The 18,434-nt window shown below is 56.3% G+C and overlaps 13 protein-coding genes across 26 annotated transcripts; 8 read left to right on the top strand and 5 right to left on the bottom strand.

The window, feature by feature from the left end:
- Positions 1–14: 14 nt before the first annotated feature.
- On the top strand, positions 15–990 carry KVP18_004898 (uncharacterized protein; the record flags this gene model as incomplete). 2 transcript variants are annotated; one of them, XM_067957957.1, is made up of 2 exons in its annotated part: positions 15–31; positions 69–990. In XM_067957957.1, 2 exons carry the CDS (start codon positions 15–17, stop codon positions 988–990), a joined length of 939 nt encoding a protein of 312 aa, XP_067808840.1. The 2 variants fall into 2 exon arrangements, with proteins under 2 accessions (XP_067808840.1, XP_067808839.1); XM_067957956.1 differs by lacking the exon at positions 15–31 and having other exon boundaries at positions 139–990.
- Positions 991–1,231: 241 nt separating this feature from the next.
- KVP18_004909 (uncharacterized protein) lies at positions 1,232–2,614 on the top strand (the record flags this gene model as incomplete). 3 transcript variants are annotated; one of them, XM_067957983.1, is made up of 3 exons in its annotated part: positions 1,430–1,702; positions 1,731–2,219; positions 2,246–2,614. In XM_067957983.1, 3 exons carry the CDS (start codon positions 1,430–1,432, stop codon positions 2,612–2,614), a joined length of 1,131 nt encoding a protein of 376 aa, XP_067808865.1.
- Positions 2,604–3,635, bottom strand: KVP18_004915 (uncharacterized protein; the record flags this gene model as incomplete). Of its 2 annotated transcripts, XM_067957991.1 has the most annotated exons (2): positions 2,792–2,949; positions 2,981–3,635. In XM_067957991.1, the coding sequence occupies 2 exons, from the start codon at positions 3,633–3,635 to the stop codon at positions 2,792–2,794; spliced, it is 813 nt and encodes a 270-aa protein (XP_067808873.1). The 2 variants fall into 2 exon arrangements, with proteins under 2 accessions (XP_067808874.1, XP_067808873.1); XM_067957992.1 differs by having other exon boundaries at positions 2,604–3,635.
- A 47-nt stretch (positions 3,636–3,682) lies between these two features.
- KVP18_004902 (uncharacterized protein) lies at positions 3,683–4,615 on the bottom strand (the record flags this gene model as incomplete). Of its 2 annotated transcripts, none has more annotated exons than XM_067957968.1 (1): positions 3,683–4,615. In XM_067957968.1, one exon carries the CDS (start codon positions 4,613–4,615, stop codon positions 3,683–3,685), a length of 933 nt encoding a protein of 310 aa, XP_067808851.1. The 2 variants fall into 2 exon arrangements, with proteins under 2 accessions (XP_067808851.1, XP_067808850.1); XM_067957967.1 differs by having other exon boundaries at positions 3,683–4,507.
- A 16-nt stretch (positions 4,616–4,631) lies between these two features.
- Positions 4,632–6,410, bottom strand: KVP18_004901 (uncharacterized protein; the record flags this gene model as incomplete). 2 transcript variants are annotated; one of them, XM_067957965.1, is made up of 3 exons in its annotated part: positions 4,632–5,566; positions 5,622–6,339; positions 6,369–6,410. In XM_067957965.1, 3 exons carry the CDS (start codon positions 6,408–6,410, stop codon positions 4,632–4,634), a joined length of 1,695 nt encoding a protein of 564 aa, XP_067808848.1. The 2 variants fall into 2 exon arrangements, with proteins under 2 accessions (XP_067808848.1, XP_067808849.1); XM_067957966.1 differs by lacking the exon at positions 6,369–6,410 and having other exon boundaries at positions 5,622–5,799.
- A 191-nt stretch (positions 6,411–6,601) lies between these two features.
- KVP18_005261 (uncharacterized protein) lies at positions 6,602–7,498 on the bottom strand (the record flags this gene model as incomplete). Its single annotated transcript, XM_067949662.1, has 1 exon — positions 6,602–7,498. One exon carries the CDS (start codon positions 7,496–7,498, stop codon positions 6,602–6,604), a length of 897 nt encoding a protein of 298 aa, XP_067808879.1.
- Positions 7,489–8,847, top strand: KVP18_004908 (uncharacterized protein; the record flags this gene model as incomplete). 2 transcript variants are annotated; one of them, XM_067957978.1, is made up of 1 exon in its annotated part: positions 7,489–8,847. In XM_067957978.1, one exon carries the CDS (start codon positions 7,489–7,491, stop codon positions 8,845–8,847), a length of 1,359 nt encoding a protein of 452 aa, XP_067808861.1. The 2 variants fall into 2 exon arrangements, with proteins under 2 accessions (XP_067808861.1, XP_067808862.1); XM_067957979.1 differs by having other exon boundaries at positions 7,651–8,847.
- A 19-nt stretch (positions 8,848–8,866) lies between these two features.
- Positions 8,867–9,643, top strand: KVP18_004916 (uncharacterized protein; the record flags this gene model as incomplete). Its single annotated transcript, XM_067957993.1, has 1 exon — positions 8,867–9,643. The coding sequence occupies one exon, from the start codon at positions 8,867–8,869 to the stop codon at positions 9,641–9,643; it is 777 nt and encodes a 258-aa protein (XP_067808875.1).
- A 20-nt stretch (positions 9,644–9,663) lies between these two features.
- KVP18_004903 (uncharacterized protein) lies at positions 9,664–11,556 on the top strand (the record flags this gene model as incomplete). Of its 3 annotated transcripts, none has more annotated exons than XM_067957971.1 (2): positions 9,664–9,722; positions 9,760–11,080. In XM_067957971.1, 2 exons carry the CDS (start codon positions 9,664–9,666, stop codon positions 11,078–11,080), a joined length of 1,380 nt encoding a protein of 459 aa, XP_067808854.1. The 3 variants fall into 3 exon arrangements, with proteins under 3 accessions (XP_067808854.1, XP_067808852.1, XP_067808853.1); XM_067957969.1 differs by lacking the exon at positions 9,664–9,722 and adding an exon at positions 11,138–11,556 and having other exon boundaries at positions 9,836–11,069; XM_067957970.1 differs by lacking the exons at positions 9,664–9,722; positions 9,760–11,080 and adding an exon at positions 11,122–11,556.
- Positions 11,557–11,592: 36 nt separating this feature from the next.
- KVP18_004913 (uncharacterized protein) lies at positions 11,593–14,324 on the top strand (the record flags this gene model as incomplete). Of its 2 annotated transcripts, XM_067957988.1 has the most annotated exons (2): positions 11,593–11,607; positions 11,637–14,324. In XM_067957988.1, 2 exons carry the CDS (start codon positions 11,593–11,595, stop codon positions 14,322–14,324), a joined length of 2,703 nt encoding a protein of 900 aa, XP_067808870.1. The 2 variants fall into 2 exon arrangements, with proteins under 2 accessions (XP_067808870.1, XP_067808869.1); XM_067957987.1 differs by lacking the exon at positions 11,593–11,607 and having other exon boundaries at positions 11,679–14,324.
- Positions 14,325–14,355: 31 nt separating this feature from the next.
- KVP18_004906 (uncharacterized protein) lies at positions 14,356–15,626 on the top strand (the record flags this gene model as incomplete). Of its 2 annotated transcripts, XM_067957975.1 has the most annotated exons (2): positions 14,356–14,410; positions 14,440–15,626. In XM_067957975.1, 2 exons carry the CDS (start codon positions 14,356–14,358, stop codon positions 15,624–15,626), a joined length of 1,242 nt encoding a protein of 413 aa, XP_067808858.1. The 2 variants fall into 2 exon arrangements, with proteins under 2 accessions (XP_067808858.1, XP_067808859.1); XM_067957976.1 differs by lacking the exon at positions 14,356–14,410 and having other exon boundaries at positions 14,592–15,626.
- A 12-nt stretch (positions 15,627–15,638) lies between these two features.
- Positions 15,639–17,096, bottom strand: KVP18_004891 (uncharacterized protein; the record flags this gene model as incomplete). Of its 3 annotated transcripts, XM_067957938.1 has the most annotated exons (2): positions 15,639–16,625; positions 16,653–17,096. In XM_067957938.1, the coding sequence occupies 2 exons, from the start codon at positions 17,094–17,096 to the stop codon at positions 15,639–15,641; spliced, it is 1,431 nt and encodes a 476-aa protein (XP_067808821.1). The 3 variants fall into 3 exon arrangements, with proteins under 3 accessions (XP_067808821.1, XP_067808822.1, XP_067808820.1); XM_067957939.1 differs by lacking the exon at positions 16,653–17,096 and having other exon boundaries at positions 15,639–16,613; XM_067957937.1 differs by lacking the exon at positions 15,639–16,625 and having other exon boundaries at positions 16,626–17,096.
- Positions 17,097–17,212: 116 nt separating this feature from the next.
- KVP18_004910 (uncharacterized protein) lies at positions 17,213–18,427 on the top strand (the record flags this gene model as incomplete). Its single annotated transcript, XM_067957984.1, has 1 exon — positions 17,213–18,427. One exon carries the CDS (start codon positions 17,213–17,215, stop codon positions 18,425–18,427), a length of 1,215 nt encoding a protein of 404 aa, XP_067808866.1.
- Between the last annotated feature and the right edge of the window lie 7 nt (positions 18,428–18,434).

Below are 18,434 nucleotides of genomic sequence, written 5' to 3'. Positions count from 1 at the left end.
AGTAATCAGCACGGATGTGGGCTGCTGACATGTAGGGGAGTCACAGTCGCTACGGCAGCACCACTCAGTTATGAGGGTGTAAAAAGCGTCTGTTTGCATTTGCACCGAGATGGCTTGAGCGAGGACACTCAGCGCGTGATGCTCAACGCCGTGCGGGCAGCACCTGACCTGCGGATGGTCATGTTTTTGGAGACTGCAAGAACTAGAATTCAATCCAACAACATACAGCTGACATTGGAGTCTGGAGGAGCTGAGGCCCTTTGGGTGGTCCGACTCGACCACTCGTCTCGGTCGTTTTGTCCTGTACTGGTGAAACTTGAACACCAGGACTCCAAGAAGAACGACGTCAAGGTGTTTAAAGCAGCCTGCTCTAGGGTTAGGCAGCTATTTCGAGGCGTCACACTTCCACACATCGGCATTCACGCGTCCTACCAGCCGTACGCCGCTCTGGCTAAAACCTCTATGGGCTTCGCGTCGTCCCGTTTGACGCCCGACGTCCTGTGGGACCGGCCCTTCCTGGCCAGTGATGCTGCTCATGCTCATCCGTTCTTAGATGCCATAGTCTGGGCAAAACGACCGTCCTTCGATGAGAGGCCAGCTCAGTATTCACCAGTCGACGAGAAACCGGCAAAACGACCGTCCTTCGATGAGAGGCCAGCTCAGTATTCATCAGTCGACGAGAAACCGGCAAAACGCCCCTCCCTCGATGAAAGGCCAGCTTTTAATGAGAGCTTCGATGAGCAGCCACAGCGTCCGTCCTTCGATGAGAGGCCAGCAGAGCGCCTCAATGAGGGGCCAGCAGATGTGGATATTCGTCAGCAGCTGATCGCACTCGACACGCGCCTAGCTCGGATTGAGCACGTTGTGGAGTCTTTGGTGGTCGCCCTGTCTCGTTGGTTGCGAGCGGCGACCATCGTCGTCCCCAGCTCGAGCAAGAGAGAGAGCGAGGTGATCCACGACAATCGCACTTCGAAGACTCCTCGGAGATGAGGGGTTGGTTTTTGGCGGGCTCTGAGAAAACTAAATTATTGATGAACCTCTGTCACCTCTTCAGATGTCGACCTACTCCGAAACGGTACGATATCTGTCTTCAGAACGTGCGTGTGCGAGATAGGAGGGTTCTTGAGCACTTTCCCTCCAGACAGCTGCCTTCAACAGATCACCTCTACCTGAACAACGTGAGGTAAAATCTCTGTGACCATAGGCATACCTCGCATCCTTCTCACCATCGATGAAAACTCCTCAATGGGTGGCCGAACGACTGACTGCAGAGAAACTGCAGCCAGTCGCCAACAGAGGTAAAAGCATCTTCACATCCTGCAACCACGGCTTCAGACAGTGGAGGGCAGGGAACGACGACTACCTAGGTTCAGGGTTTACTCGGGGACACCTGGCGGCGGCAGGCAACCACAAAAACGACCAAACAGATATGGACATGACGTTTCGACTGGAGGCTAATATCTTGCCTCAGCTCTACCAAAACAACGCTGGAGTATGGCGCGTGCTAGAGTACCTCTGCCGTTGTCTGTTGGCACACTACAAGACGGTTCATGTGTTGTCAGGGCCTCTGTACCTCCCTGACAAATTCGAGTCATTCGTCAAGGACCACGCCGCGCTGCACACGCCCCACTTCGTTCGAGCGAACCCCCCCAAGGTAGGCGACTCCATGACAAAGTTCATAGACAATCGGACTAGAATCCGGGTGAGATGCGGCACAGTACCAGACGCAGAACACGGTCACGTACAGCGTCCTAGGCCGCAACGCGGTCGCTGCTCCCACGCACCTTTTTAAGGTTGTGGTGGCAAGCGCTCCCCGACTAAAGACCAACCCACCTGTTCTCCTTGGGTGCTTCATAGTGCCAAACCGCGTTCTACAGGCGCGATTTCCGCTCGCGTATTTCAAGGCGCCGCTGGATTTCATAGAGGACCGCGCGGGGCTGGACCTCTCGGCCCTGCGTCGGTTCATCCACAAACAGCACGGACCCTCAAGCACCCACTGTTGGAGGCCATTCGACGTGGGGGTCGAGCTCGAAGCGGCGCTTGCAGGGGTATCTGAGGGTTCTGTCGCTGACAAGATCAACAACGCGTACGAGGAGCAGATGCGCGGCTTTCAGAAGCCGACGTTGGAAAATTTCAACAAGTGCTCCAGATTCCGACCCCCTCCGCCCGAAAAGCTGCTGCAGACCGTCGACATGTGCCGCCATCTGGATCTCGTCGATGTGAGTGACGGCATGTACCGACACAGTTCCGCGTGTACCCGGCGCTAGCGCTGGAAACCTTCGTGGCGTTCTGGTCTGCACATTGGCAGGAGGTCTCATCGGAGGCAGAGTTCGACACGTTTCAACAAAAATTGATGAAGGCCTGTCGCGAATTTGGTCTGGACGCTGCGAGCTTCCGAGAGCGGTTCGAGAAGGACATCTTCTTCGCTCGCAAACGCTGGACGCGAATGCTGCCTGAACAGGAAGCAGCGGCCATCATTGCGAAGCTAGAGACGCTTAACATGTCCTTGACTGAGGGTCTCCCCCCCAAGACTGACGAGGAAGCATTGAAAGTGTGCTGTGATCCCAGTCTTCTAGATATGTCTGCGCTGTACACGCCATCAATCACGAGGTAACCTTGCGCCATGAATGTAGACCAGAAGCGCTCGCAGCAACCACCAGCGAGCCAGCGGAGTGCACCAGCGTCATAGGCTCCGTCGTCAGAGTGGCCAACCACTGCTCCGCGACGGCGTCATAGACAGCCAGTCCGCGTGTCGAGGGAACGAAAAGCCTGCTCCCTGACCAGGCGGGGATCACTCGCGCTGGCTGGGTGTAACGAGAGATGAGGGCCTCCAGATCTGCGGAGGCCGCTGTCTTTCCACTGGAGAACTGACGCCACCCTCCACGAACCAGGTCACAGATGCGGACGGCGCCCGCTTCCAGGGTGAAGGCGGCGAAGGGGGCTGATTCGCTGAGGGCCACGCCCCGACTGGGCTTGTCACAGGAGTGCGTCTGAAGGATGCCGAGCTCGGGGCAGGCCAGCAGCCGTAGATGGCCCGAAGTGGCCGCCGCGCCCAAGCGACCCGCGTTGTTGCCGACGAGGCTCAGTAGGCCATCGGAAAACACGACGGTGGCTGCCAATGCACCGAAAGTCCGCAGATCGTAGTGCCAAACTGACCCGTCTACTCTAGCCACGCAAGCTGTCAACTCCGACACGAACCGCGCGTCAGTAGCCGTGTCGTCGACTGGCTGCATCACGGACTTGAAGCTCGGCGGGACCTCGAGGGTCGCTCGTAGCACCGCGCGACCGCCAGAGCCCCAATGTGCCACGATATCAGGTACTCGGGAGTCGTGCAACGAGACAGCCTCGGAGGCGTTGCTAGTTAGCACCAAAGTGTTCGTGGGGTTGAAGTGAGCCGAGCTCAACCGCTCCCTGGTCGGCTTAGGCAGTTTCCAGCTAACTAGCGGTTTCATGTCGCTAAGCTTCCACAAGGAGCACACACCTGGAGCTACGGTGGCCAATGTCGTGCCGCAGGAGGACAGGCACAACGACGATAGCGCCTCAGAGGTCTCGGTGGAGTGTGCTAAACTGTAGAGCTCCGACAGGCCCTGGTCTTCTAAAGTAAGCAGCGGGGACCGCTTTCCCAATCGATACATGCTCAAATTTCGCAAATGCCTCAAAGTGTCTATGCACGTCGTAAACGTCATTCGTGTAGCGTCATCTCAAGTAGCCTTCGGGAAGGGCATTCGATGCAGTCAGGGATGGCGGACTCGTCAACCTCCACATAACGTGTCTGCTCCACGTCCACGACTAGTGTCTGCCGAGACTCGCCGGTGAACACCACCTGCTGGTGGGTGGTTGTGAACCATTGTCTTCCGTTGGGCTCCAGCAGCGACGCTCTGGCTGAGTACCACATCTCCCGACCCAGGCGCACTTTATTTTGAGGTACAGCCACTCGGAAGCGAAGCGTCAGAGGGTTGATCGTTTCGCCTGCTCGGATCACTCGACCCCAGCTAGCGATTTCGATGCTTGCCGCGTCAGCACGTGCCGTATCCTCGATAACTACGTGTAGAGTCGAGTCGCCCATCAACCTCTTAGGTCGTTCACCTTCTCGGAACCGGACGCTGCCAAGTATAATAGTCTTCTGCATCGGTGTCACGGCCACGACGCCTGAGGTTGTTGGCTCTTCATCCCATTTAAACGTTTCCTGGCCACCCAAGCTTTTCCAATGACGACCGCTAGGCTCGATTACGTTGGCATCCAGGCTATAAACGGCGCTGCCTCTCTTGACGTCCTTTTCGTCCACTTCCACTTCAAACTGGAACGTCTCCAAGTTCACAGGCCCGCCCAGAGAAGCCTCGAACCGGCCCAGATCCCTGACTACTCGCGTTGAGTCCTTAACACGCACTTCCATCTTCGTGCCGTGAGCCAGGCTGCTAGGTCGCCTGTCAAATGCGACTTCTCCCTTTACAGAAAGTCGCCCTTCCTGCAACCCCCAAGCCATGGTAAGCAAACCTAAAATCAGCATGGAGTTGAATGGGGAATTTAGCATTCGTGACGGGTAGGTTGAATCGTTGGTGTTTATAACAAGTAGGTAGGATTGCGTCGTTGAGTTAGAGTTATAGTTAACTTTCATGAATACGAGTGACAAATCAAGCCTCAGCTTCAGCTTCCGCAAAGTGCGCAGCGGTGGCCTGTTCCACTGCGGCCTGGAAGGCCTGGTCCTTACGTTCCACCATCTTTCGGTACTGGTCGTCGGAGACGTGAACCCACGGCTGCGGGAGCTGCTCATCTGGGGAAGGCTGATAGCGGGCTGCCTGTGTCTCGCTCAGGTTGACTTGCTGCGGTTTGGGGTCCTGGATAGCATTCATGGCCTGGTTGTACAGCCGCAGGTAGTCAGGAGAGTACAGGTTCTGCATCTCCGTGGTGGGGATATGACACCACTGGTTCTGCAACACAGGCAGCAGCAGTGGATGCCCTGGATGCAGGGGAATGGGGTCCTCAGGATCCACACCTTCAGGCAACGGCTGAGCTGGGTTCTCCTGCTCGTCCTGCCGAATGAGGCTTTCCTCGAAATTATTGGGCAGCATCTTGGGCTCGCTGGGGTGGCCGTAAGGGTTAAGCCCCGCGTGGGTCTCGCGGTACAGGTCCAGGAGGTCAGCGTTGACGCGCATCCACATGGCATGCATGTCGGCCTGAGACAAGTCGTGGGGGTCAATGGGGTAGACCTTAACGTCGGTCTCACGGATTATGATGGGCACGTCCACCGGTACGGGCTTTTTGCGTTCCTCCACCACCAGTATCGGCTTCTCTCTGTTGCACTCCACTTCGTAGACGTTTTTGTCGTCGAAGATCATTTTCGGAACTATCTGCCGTCGGATGGGTACGGGGACGAAATGGTCGTCGAACTTCATGATCGGAACCGGCACGTCCACGTTGACAACCTTGGGCACCATGAACGGTACGGGAACCACTGTCAGCGGACGCTCCGTCGTCTTGATTGTCTCGCCCTCCACTCGAATTACGTTCACGTCGGTGCTATCATACGAGTCGTCCTCGCTCTCGCTCTTGGCGGTCGATGATGTCACTGCCGAAGGTTAGCATCAGTATTGACGTTTTTATATTTCAGCACTACCGCCTACCTTTCGTTTGGGCGCCCCTCTCTGTCGCATCCAGCACTGCACTCTCCGACTTCGATTTCGGTCCCTTGGAAGACGGCTTCGACTCAGAGGGCTTGGACGGCTCTGACTCCTCAGCAGCAGCGTACATTGTATGTCCTGTCTTCTCGTCAACCCCTACAGGCGGGCCCTTGGCCAGCATCGTGCCTTCCGGAACATAGCGAATTACCTGCTCCACGTCTTCGCCATGCTCCACATATCGGACGACTTCACGGATTTGGGGTACCTCGACCACACGCTCAACCCACTTCGTCGTGGGTTTCGTCACCTCCACTGTCCTCTCCACAACTTCGATCTTCGGAACGTACTTATCAACCGGAGGCCCCACGATCACCGGAACCTCGACGTACCGATCTATGACCCTCTTCTGGGGGATTTCCTTCGCCCTGTCGATGTACTCCGGAGTCTCCTTAGGCACTTTCTTCACAGTCTCTGTGACCTCGATTCGAGGGACGTAGGTCTCCACATCCTTGATCACGGGCACCTCCACAGTGCGTTCCGTAATTTCCACAGGACGCTGGACCAAGACGGTCTCGTAGTCCTGGTAGACACGCTCCGAGATCACCTCACCTCTGGAGTGGTCTACGTTCTCGTGCACCACGTGGGTGCTGGACGCCTCGTGCTGCGTAGAGGGCAGATTACACTGGTTGCACCTGTCCTGGTCCGTAGGCCCAAAGTAGAGCTGCGTTCGTGGTTTCCTTGGCCTCTTACGCCTTTACAGTCCACACAATCCTTCCTTGTGAAGTTCGACATGTCTCGTCTCGCAGGAATAATGTGTGTCGTTCGACTGAGAATTCGCAATCCACGGCTCTCTCGCTGTGCACACATGTTTTATGGTGGTGGAGAAACGTCTGATATCTCGTCTCCACGTGTATCCAGCTAGACATATAGACCGTTTGCTGGAGGACATCAAGGCAATCACACACACGCGCGCGTGTCACACGTTACATCTTGTCAGCCATCAAAGTCTCCAGTGGTGGCATGGGGGGCAGATGACCCCAGTAGTCGGCCGTCTTAGGGTCAGTCACCACCGCGGGCACCAGCCAAGGCGGCGGTATAAGGCCTTGGGGTGTCATCAAACAGGGAACATGCACCACATACGGCGTAAACGGCAGCGCTGATCTCTCTGAAGGCGATTGTGGCGGACACTCCTCGCTGTAAAAACTGTCGCTTCGAAAAGGGTTCTGCATGGGGGACTCCCGTTGCCGGACAGGCTCAGGCGGGATTGACGCTTCACAGGTGGACTTGGTAGGAGCAGGCATGCGATCTGCAGTGTCAACGGTAGAGCAGTCGTCAGGAAACGGAACTGAAATGTTCATCTCTCCCCTTCTCCCCGCAGTTTCAGCCATGGTGGACTCAGGCTGAGGTTTAAATTGCACGTTCAGGAACTCCCCCATAGACAGGTCCAGAGACCCAGCTTCGAGGCTGGGCACCTCGCGCTTCGTCGTGCCCACTTGCAACGCCTCCTGGAAGTCAAACGCCTGCACGCGAGTCGCAAAACCAATTCCAATCCAGGCGCTCCGCCCATCAGGGTTGGTTAAGCGAATCGCAAAATACCTGGTGGAGTCGGTTACCTTCTCCACCGCCAGTGTGTAGTCCTCCAGCGGCACCTTAGCCTCGGCGAACAAAACTTCATGTTCCTCTGGAGGGTCCCTAGATTTGAGACTGATGTAGAGCTCTTTCTCGGCTTGACCGCGGCGAACCACGCTCAGAGAGCCCCCCCAGAACCCCACCTCGAATTCGGCTGCTCGGTAGCCCGTGGACCCTCGACCGATCTTTGGCAGAGGGTGGGCCTGCACCTTGTCACACCTGAACAAGACTTCATCCATAAATGCTGCCATTCCAACGATCTTTGGAAGCACTGCAGAATTGGGTAGGCCCTCCCTACCGTCGCCAGGCTGAACAACTCCTGGCCTCCAGAGACAAAAAATTCGCGCTGCTGCTTAACTCGCGTCGACTACCATTGAAGGGATGGTCTCCGGAAGACGTGGAGATGTTTATGCAGCTGGTGTCCGCCATGGATTCTCAGGGCCAGACCGTGGCGGCTGGAGAGCGCGAAGGGCGCGTGTGGGCCCGCACGGTGCGGAAATCGTGGTCCCACGGCGTTGGTAGATCCGGGGACTTGCTGGCGCTCCAGCCAAAGGCAGTAGGGTCCTCGCTGCTCAACAAGCTGGCCTCTCGACTGTCTTTGGACCTGCTTCAGCGGGGATGCGGCCTCAGTAGCATCAAGGCCTCCGTTGTATTGCCTGTCGCGACCGGTATGGCCCTCTTTTTCGCTTTTGCAAGTCTGAAGCTCAGGCACCCTCACTGCTCCGAGGTCCTCATATCGCGGATGGACCAGAAGTCGTGTCCGAAGGCAGCGGCGCTAGCGGGGTTGATGCCCGTGTTCGCCCCTCTACAGATCGCTGGCGAGTGCATGAAAACTGACCTCAACGCCATCAAGGCAATGGTCTCCGACACCACCCTGTGTGTAGTCGCCACCACCAGCACCTTTGCGCCGCGGTGCCCAGATGACGTGGCTGGCTTGGCCAAGCTGTGTGCGGAACTGAACGTGCCGCTGGTGGTCAACAACGCATTCGGGCTTCAGTGTAACGTGGTTTGCAAGCAACTTCAACAAGCACTTTCAGCTGGGCGCGTGGACTTCGTGGTGCAGTCCACAGACAAGAACCTTATGGTGCCCGTTGGAGGGTCGATAGTCGCGTCTCCAGATCTCTCACTCGTCGACTCGGTGGCGTCTCTATATCCAGGCCGCGCGGCGTCGAATGTTCATGTGGATGTGGTCTGCACCCTGTTGGAGATGGGACTTAATACCTTCGTCGACCTACGCCTAGAACGACACGAGCTCAGCCTCTCGGCTAGAGATGCTATTGAAGAGAAGCTCCCTGGTTTGAAACTCCTGGACACAGAAGGCCAGAATACAATTTCCCATGCACTTGCACTTCCCCCCAAAATGGACCACAACCTTCTCGGGTCAATGCTGGCTCTGCGGGGCGTTACCGGAGCCCGTGTGTGCAGTCAAGAGGCTGCACGCCCCCTGTTTGGGCTGTCCAAGTACGGAGCGCATTCCGACGAGTTCCCGCACAGCTACCTATCCTTCGCCATAGCCATCGGCTCAACAAAGGCGAACGTTGACGCCTTCATTGACAAGCTCGTTGACGTGGTGCAGACGTGGTTAGGTCGCACTGAATGAATGCCGGCGAATTTTAGCCATGTTGCCAACAACTCTGCAAGGATTGGTGCTGTCGTTTTTGGAAGCACCTGAAGTGGCTGCACTGGCCGCCGACTCTCGTCTGGCCGGTTTGCGATACTGGAGCGAGTGCTCCGTGTCGCCGAGGTCCAACCAGGTCGCTAGGGCGTACTTCGCCAACCTCTACCGCACTCTGACAGGAGACGAACCGCAGGCGGCCACATTGTCCGACCTAAAACGAGGGTGTCGAGAGGAGTGTCAATGCGGCCTTGTACTGGAGTTGTCGGCAAGCTCCCGATTCTGGTTCGCTCGCGTTTGTAGGTCGCTAACGGAGGCGAAGCAGTGCCTGCAGCGGGTACTTCGCAGAAAGCCTATTGCTGCGTCGTTGATCCACCCAGGATGTGACATTGTGCTCAGCGAGTATTTGGGACGGCGCCTGGTGGCGCAGCATATCCTGTCCAACCGTTTAACATTGCGATTTGACGACAAGACATTGACAACCGACTGTCTGAGCGGCCTCCACGTCGCAGGCCCCGTGGACAGCCCCTATTGTATAGCTGGGGATACCCTCCAAACACTGCAACATACGGCACTGCGGCTGGCTCTCGCCGACGGGGAAATTGAGGCGGAGATGAGCGATGTCTCCCTCGCCGGTGTAGGCCTGCCGCTAGTGGGTCCGGGCCTTGAGGTCACACTTCCCCGTCGTCAGGGCCTTTCTCCTGGTCCCCTGCAGCTTACTAATACGTGGACTACTCTCTTCCAAGGCCCACAACCAGACTCCCAGCCTCAAGATCTGTAATTCGTACATTATTGGCAAACATGTCAAAGCAGCGTGTCGCCTACTTCTACGATACCGACGTAGGGAGCTACTACTACGGGTAGGTCACATTATATGCGGCGTATCACACATTCCAGCTCGGGACACCCTATGAAGCCGCAGCGAATGCGCATGACACATGCTCTCATCCTTGGCTACGATTTGTACAAAGACATGGCTGTGTATCGCCCGCATAGAGCCATAGAGCCAGAGATAACGCAATTCCACGACGGTGAGTATGTGAGCTTCCTGGCGGAGGTTAGCGGAGATGCCTTCAAGGACTACGCCCCGCAGCTGAAGAAGTTCAATGTGGGTGACGCTACGGATTGCCCAGTGTTCGAAGGCCTCTACGATTTCCAGAGGTCCTGCGCTGGCGCGAGCATTGACGGGGCCATGAAACTCAACCACATGCAAGCGGATGTGTGCGTGAATTGGTCTGGCGGACTCCACCATGCCAAGAGAGCTGAGGCGTCCGGCTTTTGCTACCTCAACGACATCGTCTTGGCCATTCTCGAGTTGCTGAAGTACCATGCGCGGGTCATGTACATCGACATCGACATTCATCACGGAGATGGCGTGGAGGAGGCCTTCTTTGTCTCGCATCGAGTTATGACGGTCTCGTTCCACAAATTTGGAGATTTCTTTCCTGGAACTGGCGACGTCACAGATGTGGGATCTGGCAGCGGCAAGTACTACGCACTGAACGTCCCGTTAGGGGACGGCGTCACCGACGAAGCGTTTTTACGTGTCTTCAAGACGACAGTAGATAAGGCAATCACAGTTTACCAACCAGGGGCCATCGTCCTGCAATGTGGAGCAGATTCCGTTGCAGGCGACCGCCTGGGCCGTTTCAACCTCTCGATCAAGGGCCACGCCGAATGTGTTAGGTTTGTCCAGTCGAAACGCATTCCGCTACTGGTGCTTGGCGGTGGCGGATACACTATTCGTAATGTCGCCCGTACTTGGGCGTTTGAAACAGCCGTGATCTTGAACCGGCACGCAGATCTGACCAACGCGATACCACCCAACGAGTACTACGAGTATTTCGCCCCAGAGTACAATCTGCACCTACCGCTGACCAACATGGCAAATGTGAACACACCTGAAGACATGGAAGCCCTGACGCAGCGGCTGCTGTCCAACCTGTCGATGCTGGAGCACGCTCCCGGAGTACATTTCGCCTACGCTCCCCCCGACTTCTTCCAACGAGACGTGGATGACGACGACAGGGCCCAGCACGAAGTCCACGACGAGGGCGGCGGACTGGCGGCTGGATCCAGACCGCTGTCTCAGGCACCGCATCTACTGCGGCGGCCAGATGACAGCTCGGGTCCTGTGGACCAGGAAATGGATCGAGATCAGAAGGCTGGGCTAGAGATGATGCAGGTGGGAGCTGCGCCCCGGCCGCGTGAGGACTGATGTGTGTGCTGTTGTCCCTCCCAAAAATTAAGCGATTTTCGATGGCCTCCTTCGCAGATGACTTCCCAGAGGAATACGAGGATGAGGATGACCAGCCCCAGCTGGAAGCGGCCGTACCTACCGGCGTCAAACGCATGACTGGAAAGTCGGTCGACCAGAAGGAGAGAGTTATTCTGAAGCTCCGTGCTTGCTTGGTCTGCCGTGTTATCATGTCGGAAGAGCAGTTTTTCGAGTCTGGGTGCCCCAACTGCCAATTCTTGCAGCTTGACGGCAACCGTCACGCGATCTGGGAGTGCACGACGCCCAACTTCTCGGGAATGGTCGCGCTGCTTAAGCCTGAGGGATCCTGGGTAGCAAGATACATTCAATTAGGCGGCGATGGTGGACTTGTCGCGGGCTGCTACGCTGTCAGCGTGATCGGAGAGCTGCCCGAAGCCATTCGAGACCAGGTACAGTCATACCAGTACGCTGCTTAGCACGCCTACTTGTTACAAACGTGTAATTTGAAACGAATGGACCTCGATGATGTGAGCTTAAGGGCAGCCTCTCATTGCAGCTGCTGCCCGAGATCAGTCTCGATGGTATTAAAGGGCAGGACATGGACGCACTTATAGTCGAGAATCAGGAGTTGAAATCGAAGTTGGAGATCGCCCTTTTGGAGGCTGAGGCTCGTGAGCTGGAGCAGGAAATCACCATTGCACAGCTTAGTGCCCAGAACGCTGAGGCTGGCGATCGATGCAACCCCGCAGCAGTCCAGGCAGAACAGATGAAGCGCCAGAAGGAGGTCTCCGACCTCACCAGTGCACTGGAGACGATGCGCAGCATCAACGCTGACCTAACCCAAAGACTACATGAGCGCGAGCAGGTCCTGACGGAGGTGCTCTCGTCCTATGAGGAGTGTCGCAATCTCTACGAAGCGATGCAAAATGTACAAGACGGCGTGGTGGAGGACTTACACCTCTACCAAGAGGCATTCGCCGTGGAGAAGGCCTACGCTGCCAGTGTGCAGGACATGGTCGCCGTACTTGAAGGTCATCTGAGCTCGTCCAAGGCCGAAGTCAGCCGTCTGAGGAACGCCATACTAACGCTGAGCGTCAGAGCCAAGGAGAAAATGGCCTCGCTGCTGACGGCGAATGCCAGTTTGGATGACCAGACGAAGAGCTTGGCGGCTAGCGTGAAGGGTCTACAGTCTCAACTAGCCCCCAGGTGGCGTTTGCTGGCAGACGCCTCTGCGAAAGGGAACAGGAGCATTGGAGGCAGCAGCCTACGCGCCCGGATGGCGGAAGTTGAGTCTGTGTACCTCGAGTATCAGGTGCAAGCAGCTGAAGCGGGACTGGACGAGGCAGGTCGCGCGGCTCACACCCAAAACCTGGATGTTATTCGTCTAGCGTGCCACTTGCAGCTGGGCTTACAGTACGCCTACGAAGCGCATGTAACTGAAATGATGACCGACGCAACCGAGAACCCATTATCTGTGGGCAAGGATCGAGGATTCTTGCGATGGATCTACAACTTCGTCTGCGCTGCAGCTGACTTGATGCTCCACCTGCACCTGCTTATGAAAACCGTGGAAACTGGGCCAGAGGTCACGCCAGATGTGAAGGGCCGTCTCGATGCTGCTTCTGAATTCGCCGTGAAACACTTAGTGTCCTTCAACGAGGACCGCATGCTGACTGTCCCCTGCACACCTCTAGAAGACGCCACTACCTCTCTCCAAGCCTTTCTGGGCATTCCAGATATCGCTTCTGTTGTGTCGTCTTTTGACACGGTGGACAGCTTAGTGCTGGCGGCCTTGCTTATTAGGCTTCTGCCTGTCGGTCTGTGTCTCATTGGTAACGTGAAGCCTGACATGAAGATGCGCGCGGTGTTCACTGACCAGGCCGCAAGTGACCTCTTTCAGTCAATCGAGACGTGTCTGGTACACCTTCCGTTCGCGGGACTCTTCCCTCCTACGGAGGCCAAGGAGATACAGGTAATGTTTCGCACGTGGTCTGCAGGAACCGTTCCCGCTGTGACACTTCCGCGTTCGAAGTGGAGGAACGCTTTTGAGGTTCTCGAATTTTTGTGTCGAGTAGGGGACGCGTTCCGGTGCTCACTTTTAGGATACGACGTTGAGACATTCTCTAGTTGGACCCTCGACCAACTTCAACGGGTGGAGTCGTTGATAGATGAGAAGCCGCAGGACGAGGTGGACCAGTCCACAGTATCGATGTTGGGCGACTTTGACGCCACGTTCGACCTCTTGGAACGCGCTGTCGCCACCACTGCGTCATGCACACCCTTCATCATGATTGAGGTGGCAGAGCTGGAAGTGGCCGCAGGCAGGGCGCCAACAGTGAACACTGAAGAGCTGGAAGAGTTGCAAAAGCAGCTGGAGGAGGCCTTGAGGATTCAAGCGGAAACTGCGGCGGAGAAGACGGAGCTGGAGAGAAAATGGACCGAGGTACGATACGAGCTCGAGTCCCAGAAGGTTCTGGTCTCAGAGGTGGAGGGTCTACGGAAAGCTGAGGGAGAGATGACGGCGCTGACCACGTCGCTGCGGGAGGAAGCGCGGTACAATGTTAACCTGAACGAGTCACTGACGTCCGATGTGCAACAGTGCCGCAGGCAGATAAAGGACTTGGCAGAGAAGGTCGACCGTTACCGGAAGCGGCAGCAGAAGCACGGTGACGGAACTGGAGACCTCGCAGAGTTTGAAATATCTCGCTTGAAGTCCGTTCTTGAAGCTCTCGCCCAAGATAATTGGGCTCTCTCCGTGGAGCTGGCGGGAATGCAATTGGAGAACAGCCAGGGTACCTTCAAGAAGCTGGAGGCGTACGTGGAGTCAAAGAAGCTGATGCCAATTCCAGCAGTGAACCCTGCACCTCTGGGGCCCTTCGAGCCGTATCAACCCAAAAAGCAAGAGCCGCCTTCTACCCCGAAGGTCTCTGTGCAAGCTCTGATGTCAGAGGCCATGTCGTTGGAGGGCGACATCCAACGAGTGTCTCGCTCCTGGATGGACACGTCAGATGTGAAGAAGGCGCTGACGGTGAAGGTCGATTCGGATGTGAAGCTGAGTCTGCGTCTCCAAGCGCTGCAGCACAAGGTGGCATCGCTGAGAGGAATGGCACCCGTGCCGCGGCCAAGGCCAGTAGAGGGGCATATCATAGGGAAGGCTACCGTATCCGCGCCCAGTGACGGCCACGCGTTGGTTCTGTCTGCTAGGGAATTCGTTGAGCTGCAACGTGGGCGTACTGTTCTGTGAGTGGTGTAGAAATCGCGATTTTGTGCCGGCAATGGACCGGCTAACAGTGCAAATTCTGAATGCTGCCCTAAAAGATTATCTACATCGTAAGGTCGGCTTCCTTTCGTCACTCCAGCTCTTAATCGGCAAAGTTTAGAACTTTCGACCAGAGATGGGGTCGTGTTAAAGAACGTGGCTCTGAACACTCCCGTCATCAATCAGAAACTCGCGGAGTCTGACGTCCCTTTTTCGGTGGACGGGGGTGGTGTTGGTCATCTGCGCGTTAACATGTCAGCGTTTCCCTCATCGGTGACTCTGGAGATTCGTGACTTGGACGTCCAGCTAGCTCCGAGCGTTACTAAGGCCATGGGAGTCGCTTGGAAGAAATTGACCACGCCCAATTATCCTGACCGCAAGGAGTATTGGGACCCAGCAAGGCCTCTGCCTATGGCAGGCGTCCCTCCACGGATCTGTCCCAACTGCCGGTATGACTTGACACGAGCTGCCCGTGTGCCAACGGACACGGACCAGGAGGACGACTACGCGGGTTGCCTCGGTTCGCGACACCCTCGGAAGCGGATTATGTATGAGATTCCGGGACCTCGATCGCCTCCAACCAGTCAGTGCGTATCTCCCCTGGTGCCAGACGTCCAGGCTACCCACGGTTTTCCTCAAGGGCAACCTGCGTTTTACCCACCTCAACAGGGATATCCCCCTCAACAGAGCTTCCCAGCCCAACAGGGATACCCCCCTCGACAGAGCTTCCCACCCCAACAGGGATATTTCCCTCAACAGGGCTTCCCACCTCAACAGGGATACCCGCCTCAACAAGCCTACCATCCTCACCAAGAATACCATCCCCAGCAAGGCTACTCTAATCAGCCCTTCATTGTCCAGCTTCCGGAGTCGTCAGACTCCGAAGAGACGGAGTCTGCCACGCGCCCAGACTACCAGACCAATTTCGTGCACCGTCAACGGTCGGAACCTCTACCTGCGAATCCGCCAGGCTACAGAGGGTCTCGACGCATGGACGTGCAGCCTGCGATGCCTGAGTACCAGGCCGAGCCCCCCAGTCAAAAGTTTATGAGGCGACGGCAGGGCGAGAACCCCCAACGTCCGCTCAAGCAACACCTCCCAAGACGTCCTTCTCCCAGGCACAGCACCGGCCATGTAGCTCGGACTCGTCTCTCGGTACGTCAGGCCGGACCTGAATCTCCGGTGATCGACTACCATCAACTACCGGCAGCTGGCTTTAATCAGCCTCCTCAATTACCTCCATTGAGTTTGAAAACCCGACCTCAGTCTAAAGAGCGGAAGCGGTGATGGTCTTTGTAATCACGAATCGGCATTGTCTTCGATGCAAGCTAGGATCGCAGCGCCTCGACCACTTCCATCAGACGTCACCTGAAACTTAATCAGGTCGCACAACTCAGATCCTAGGATCAGTGCGAGGGAGCTCCTCACCGCGTCACGGTACAGCGGGTTCTGCGTGTAAAGCGAGCCGTCCACCGCGATAGTCATCCCCCCCATGGCCGGTTGGAGATACCTGGTTCTGTAGCAGACGGCTGCCACTATTGTAGCGACCAAGGCTGCCGATCGGCGGACCATGAGTGTCACGCACTTCTTCAGCACTTTCCGGCCCTCCAGTGCGAGATCCCAGTGCCAAATCTCCTTGAGCGCGGTCGCCGTAAGGGTGAGATCTGGCGTGTCGTCGTTGAATATGGTGAGGCAAACTTCGGCACTGAGGCTGTTGCGCTTCCACGCAAGTGGAGCAACGCTTGCTTGGAACACTCGGAGCAGCAGGTGGCGACACAGCTCACCCACGTAGAGTCCAGACACCATCTTTTCAAGTTGCTGCAATCCTTCCTCAGAGCTCTCCAAGTCCACCTCGTAGTCAATCGCCGTCCTCGGCAACCCCCGCCCAAACGAGCCGGACTCTATATTAATGATGGATCCGATATAGTTGAAGGACTCGGCCTCAGGCTCCACATAGCACATATTGTAGCCTGTTCCGATTATCATGCCCACGATACATTTCGGGTCACGCCACGAGGACTCGTACGCACCGGTTATGAGGGTTCCAGTGGAGTCGTTGAGGCAGGCCACCACCTTGCAGGGCATGTTCCGGCGCTTAAAAGCCTCGGTCAACAAGGCCACAATGTCTCGACCAACTACAGGGTCTTTCGTCAGCAGCCCGGTTCTGAAGCTCTTGGTCCAATGCAGCAGCACTGCTTGGTTAATCCGCACATGGCGGACTCCGAAGGAAAAGGTGAAGCCGACCTTGGCGCTGGTGTCACCATGGACCTTCATCAAATCCTCAACCTAGGTTCGTTCGGGCCCTCCCCTCACCTTTGTAGCGATCTGGTCGAACAGCATTGTGGCTGTGGCCTTGGGGTCCACCAACCCTTGCGGCATCTCCGCACTGTAGAAGTCCTCTCGCACGTTGTTGTGGTGGTCATTCACGGTCGCTTTTCCTTTCCCCTCGAGGTGCACTCGTCCTGCACGAAGATGGGTGCCTCCGAGGTCGACTGCGTAATAAACGCCCTGTTCACGTGTTGTGGGGAGGTGGTGAACGCAGGTGTCGACCATATAGAGCGAACACTCCTCCGTGTCGAAGTCACGAGAAGGACGTTCCTTGTGCAGTTTCAAACCCAGTGTAAGCTCATCTGTGAATTTCCGAATGATACCTTCAGACATCGTTTTCGTAATGGTCAGCTTGCTGGCCCAGTACTCATAGCGCGCCTCTAGACAGCTCACAAACTCCGGGTCCTCCCCTGCTGACATGGAGTTCATGAAATCGGAAATACGACATCGTGACGAAGAGTGACGCCATGCCCAACGACTACCACTGACAAAAAGCCCGGTCTCGGATTCCAACCCGCTGTAAACCGCGTGCAAGTGCGAAAACCATGTTCCGTTTGCACCTCTTCGCTTTTGGAGTGGTCTTCGCCGGCAAGGTATCGCCTCTCCCTGAGTTTGGGGACGCCAAGGTTCCCAAGCTGATTGAAAGGTTGAATGACAAAGGGGAGTTCTCCGTTCCCTCCTGTCCCACGAAGGATATGATGAAACCGTCAGATCAGACCGTACCCAAGATCAACATCATAAAGGAGATTAAAGAACTTCTATGCCTCATGGCTCTGCGTTCCAAAAAGGGCAAGGAGTGCTACACTCAGGGAACTGAAATGACGCAGGCCGCCGCTAAGGGTTTCGAAATCAGGGAGGTCCTCAACCACCCACCCAACGCTGCTGACGCCGACGCCGTGCTGACATACAAGAAATACCACCAAGCCCTTCAAGTGGTGTTCATGGCGTTCTTCCATGAAAAATCAAGCCCAAAGGTCGCCGAGTTGGGAAGCCTGAGTTTCAATTTGGCTCGGTTCCCAGATGTAACTGCTCTGCTGCACGAAAACAAATGGCAGGCAACGCAGGTCTTGATCACGATCGGAGGTGGCCTACAGATTGACAAGAAGCAGTACCGAGAAGAAGAGCACAGGCCTCAGGGTGAGCGACGCAAAACATTTCGCGACTCCGAGCCCAATTGCAACTGGAGCTTCATTCCGCAGCTTGAGGGCGTCATAGGTTGGCTGTACGACCGGCGAGAGGTCGGGTCCCAAAGTGACATGAAGTGGTGGACGGAGCGAATCGAACCCAAATTGTTACCGGCTAAGTTTATGCCCGTGGTCGAGCAGCGGCGAATCTGGAAGACAGTAGTAGCCTTCCTGACCCCGTTGAACTGGAGGTTCGCCCCGGGAATTTCAGTGGCAGAAGAACGCGCCTCGCCTTCTACCCGAGCTGGGACGTACGCTGCTTGGACGTACCATGCCTTCAAAAATGTCTACAACCACCTCGCCACGATGGAAGTAACTGACAACAAGGGTGTTCCCCTTGAGAAACCTCTTCGCGACCTGATAGCCCACAAGGCCTTCTACGATCGTGTCAGCCGCATGAACTACGCGGGCAAGATGGATCCCGTGGGTAGCCAGCGCGAGCGTTTGCTAGGGACGTTGCTCCAGTCTCGAATGACCAGTCTCCAGGGCAAGACGAAGGAAATCGCGACGAAGCTTTGCACTGACCATGAGTTGACGTGCTTCGCGAGGTTGCGGGCCCTCTCAGTCCCCGCATAAATGTCTA

The sequence above is a fragment of a genome, assembly GCF_019968955.1.
Source record: "MAG: Porospora cf. gigantea A chromosome Unknown PgA_NODE_40_length_57433_cov_351.351, whole genome shotgun sequence".
In the NCBI taxonomy this organism is placed as follows: Eukaryota; Apicomplexa; class Conoidasida; order Eugregarinorida; family Porosporidae; genus Porospora; species Porospora cf. gigantea A.
The sequence above is the reverse complement of the archived record's forward strand: the minus strand, read 5'-3'. Positions and strand labels throughout refer to the sequence as shown.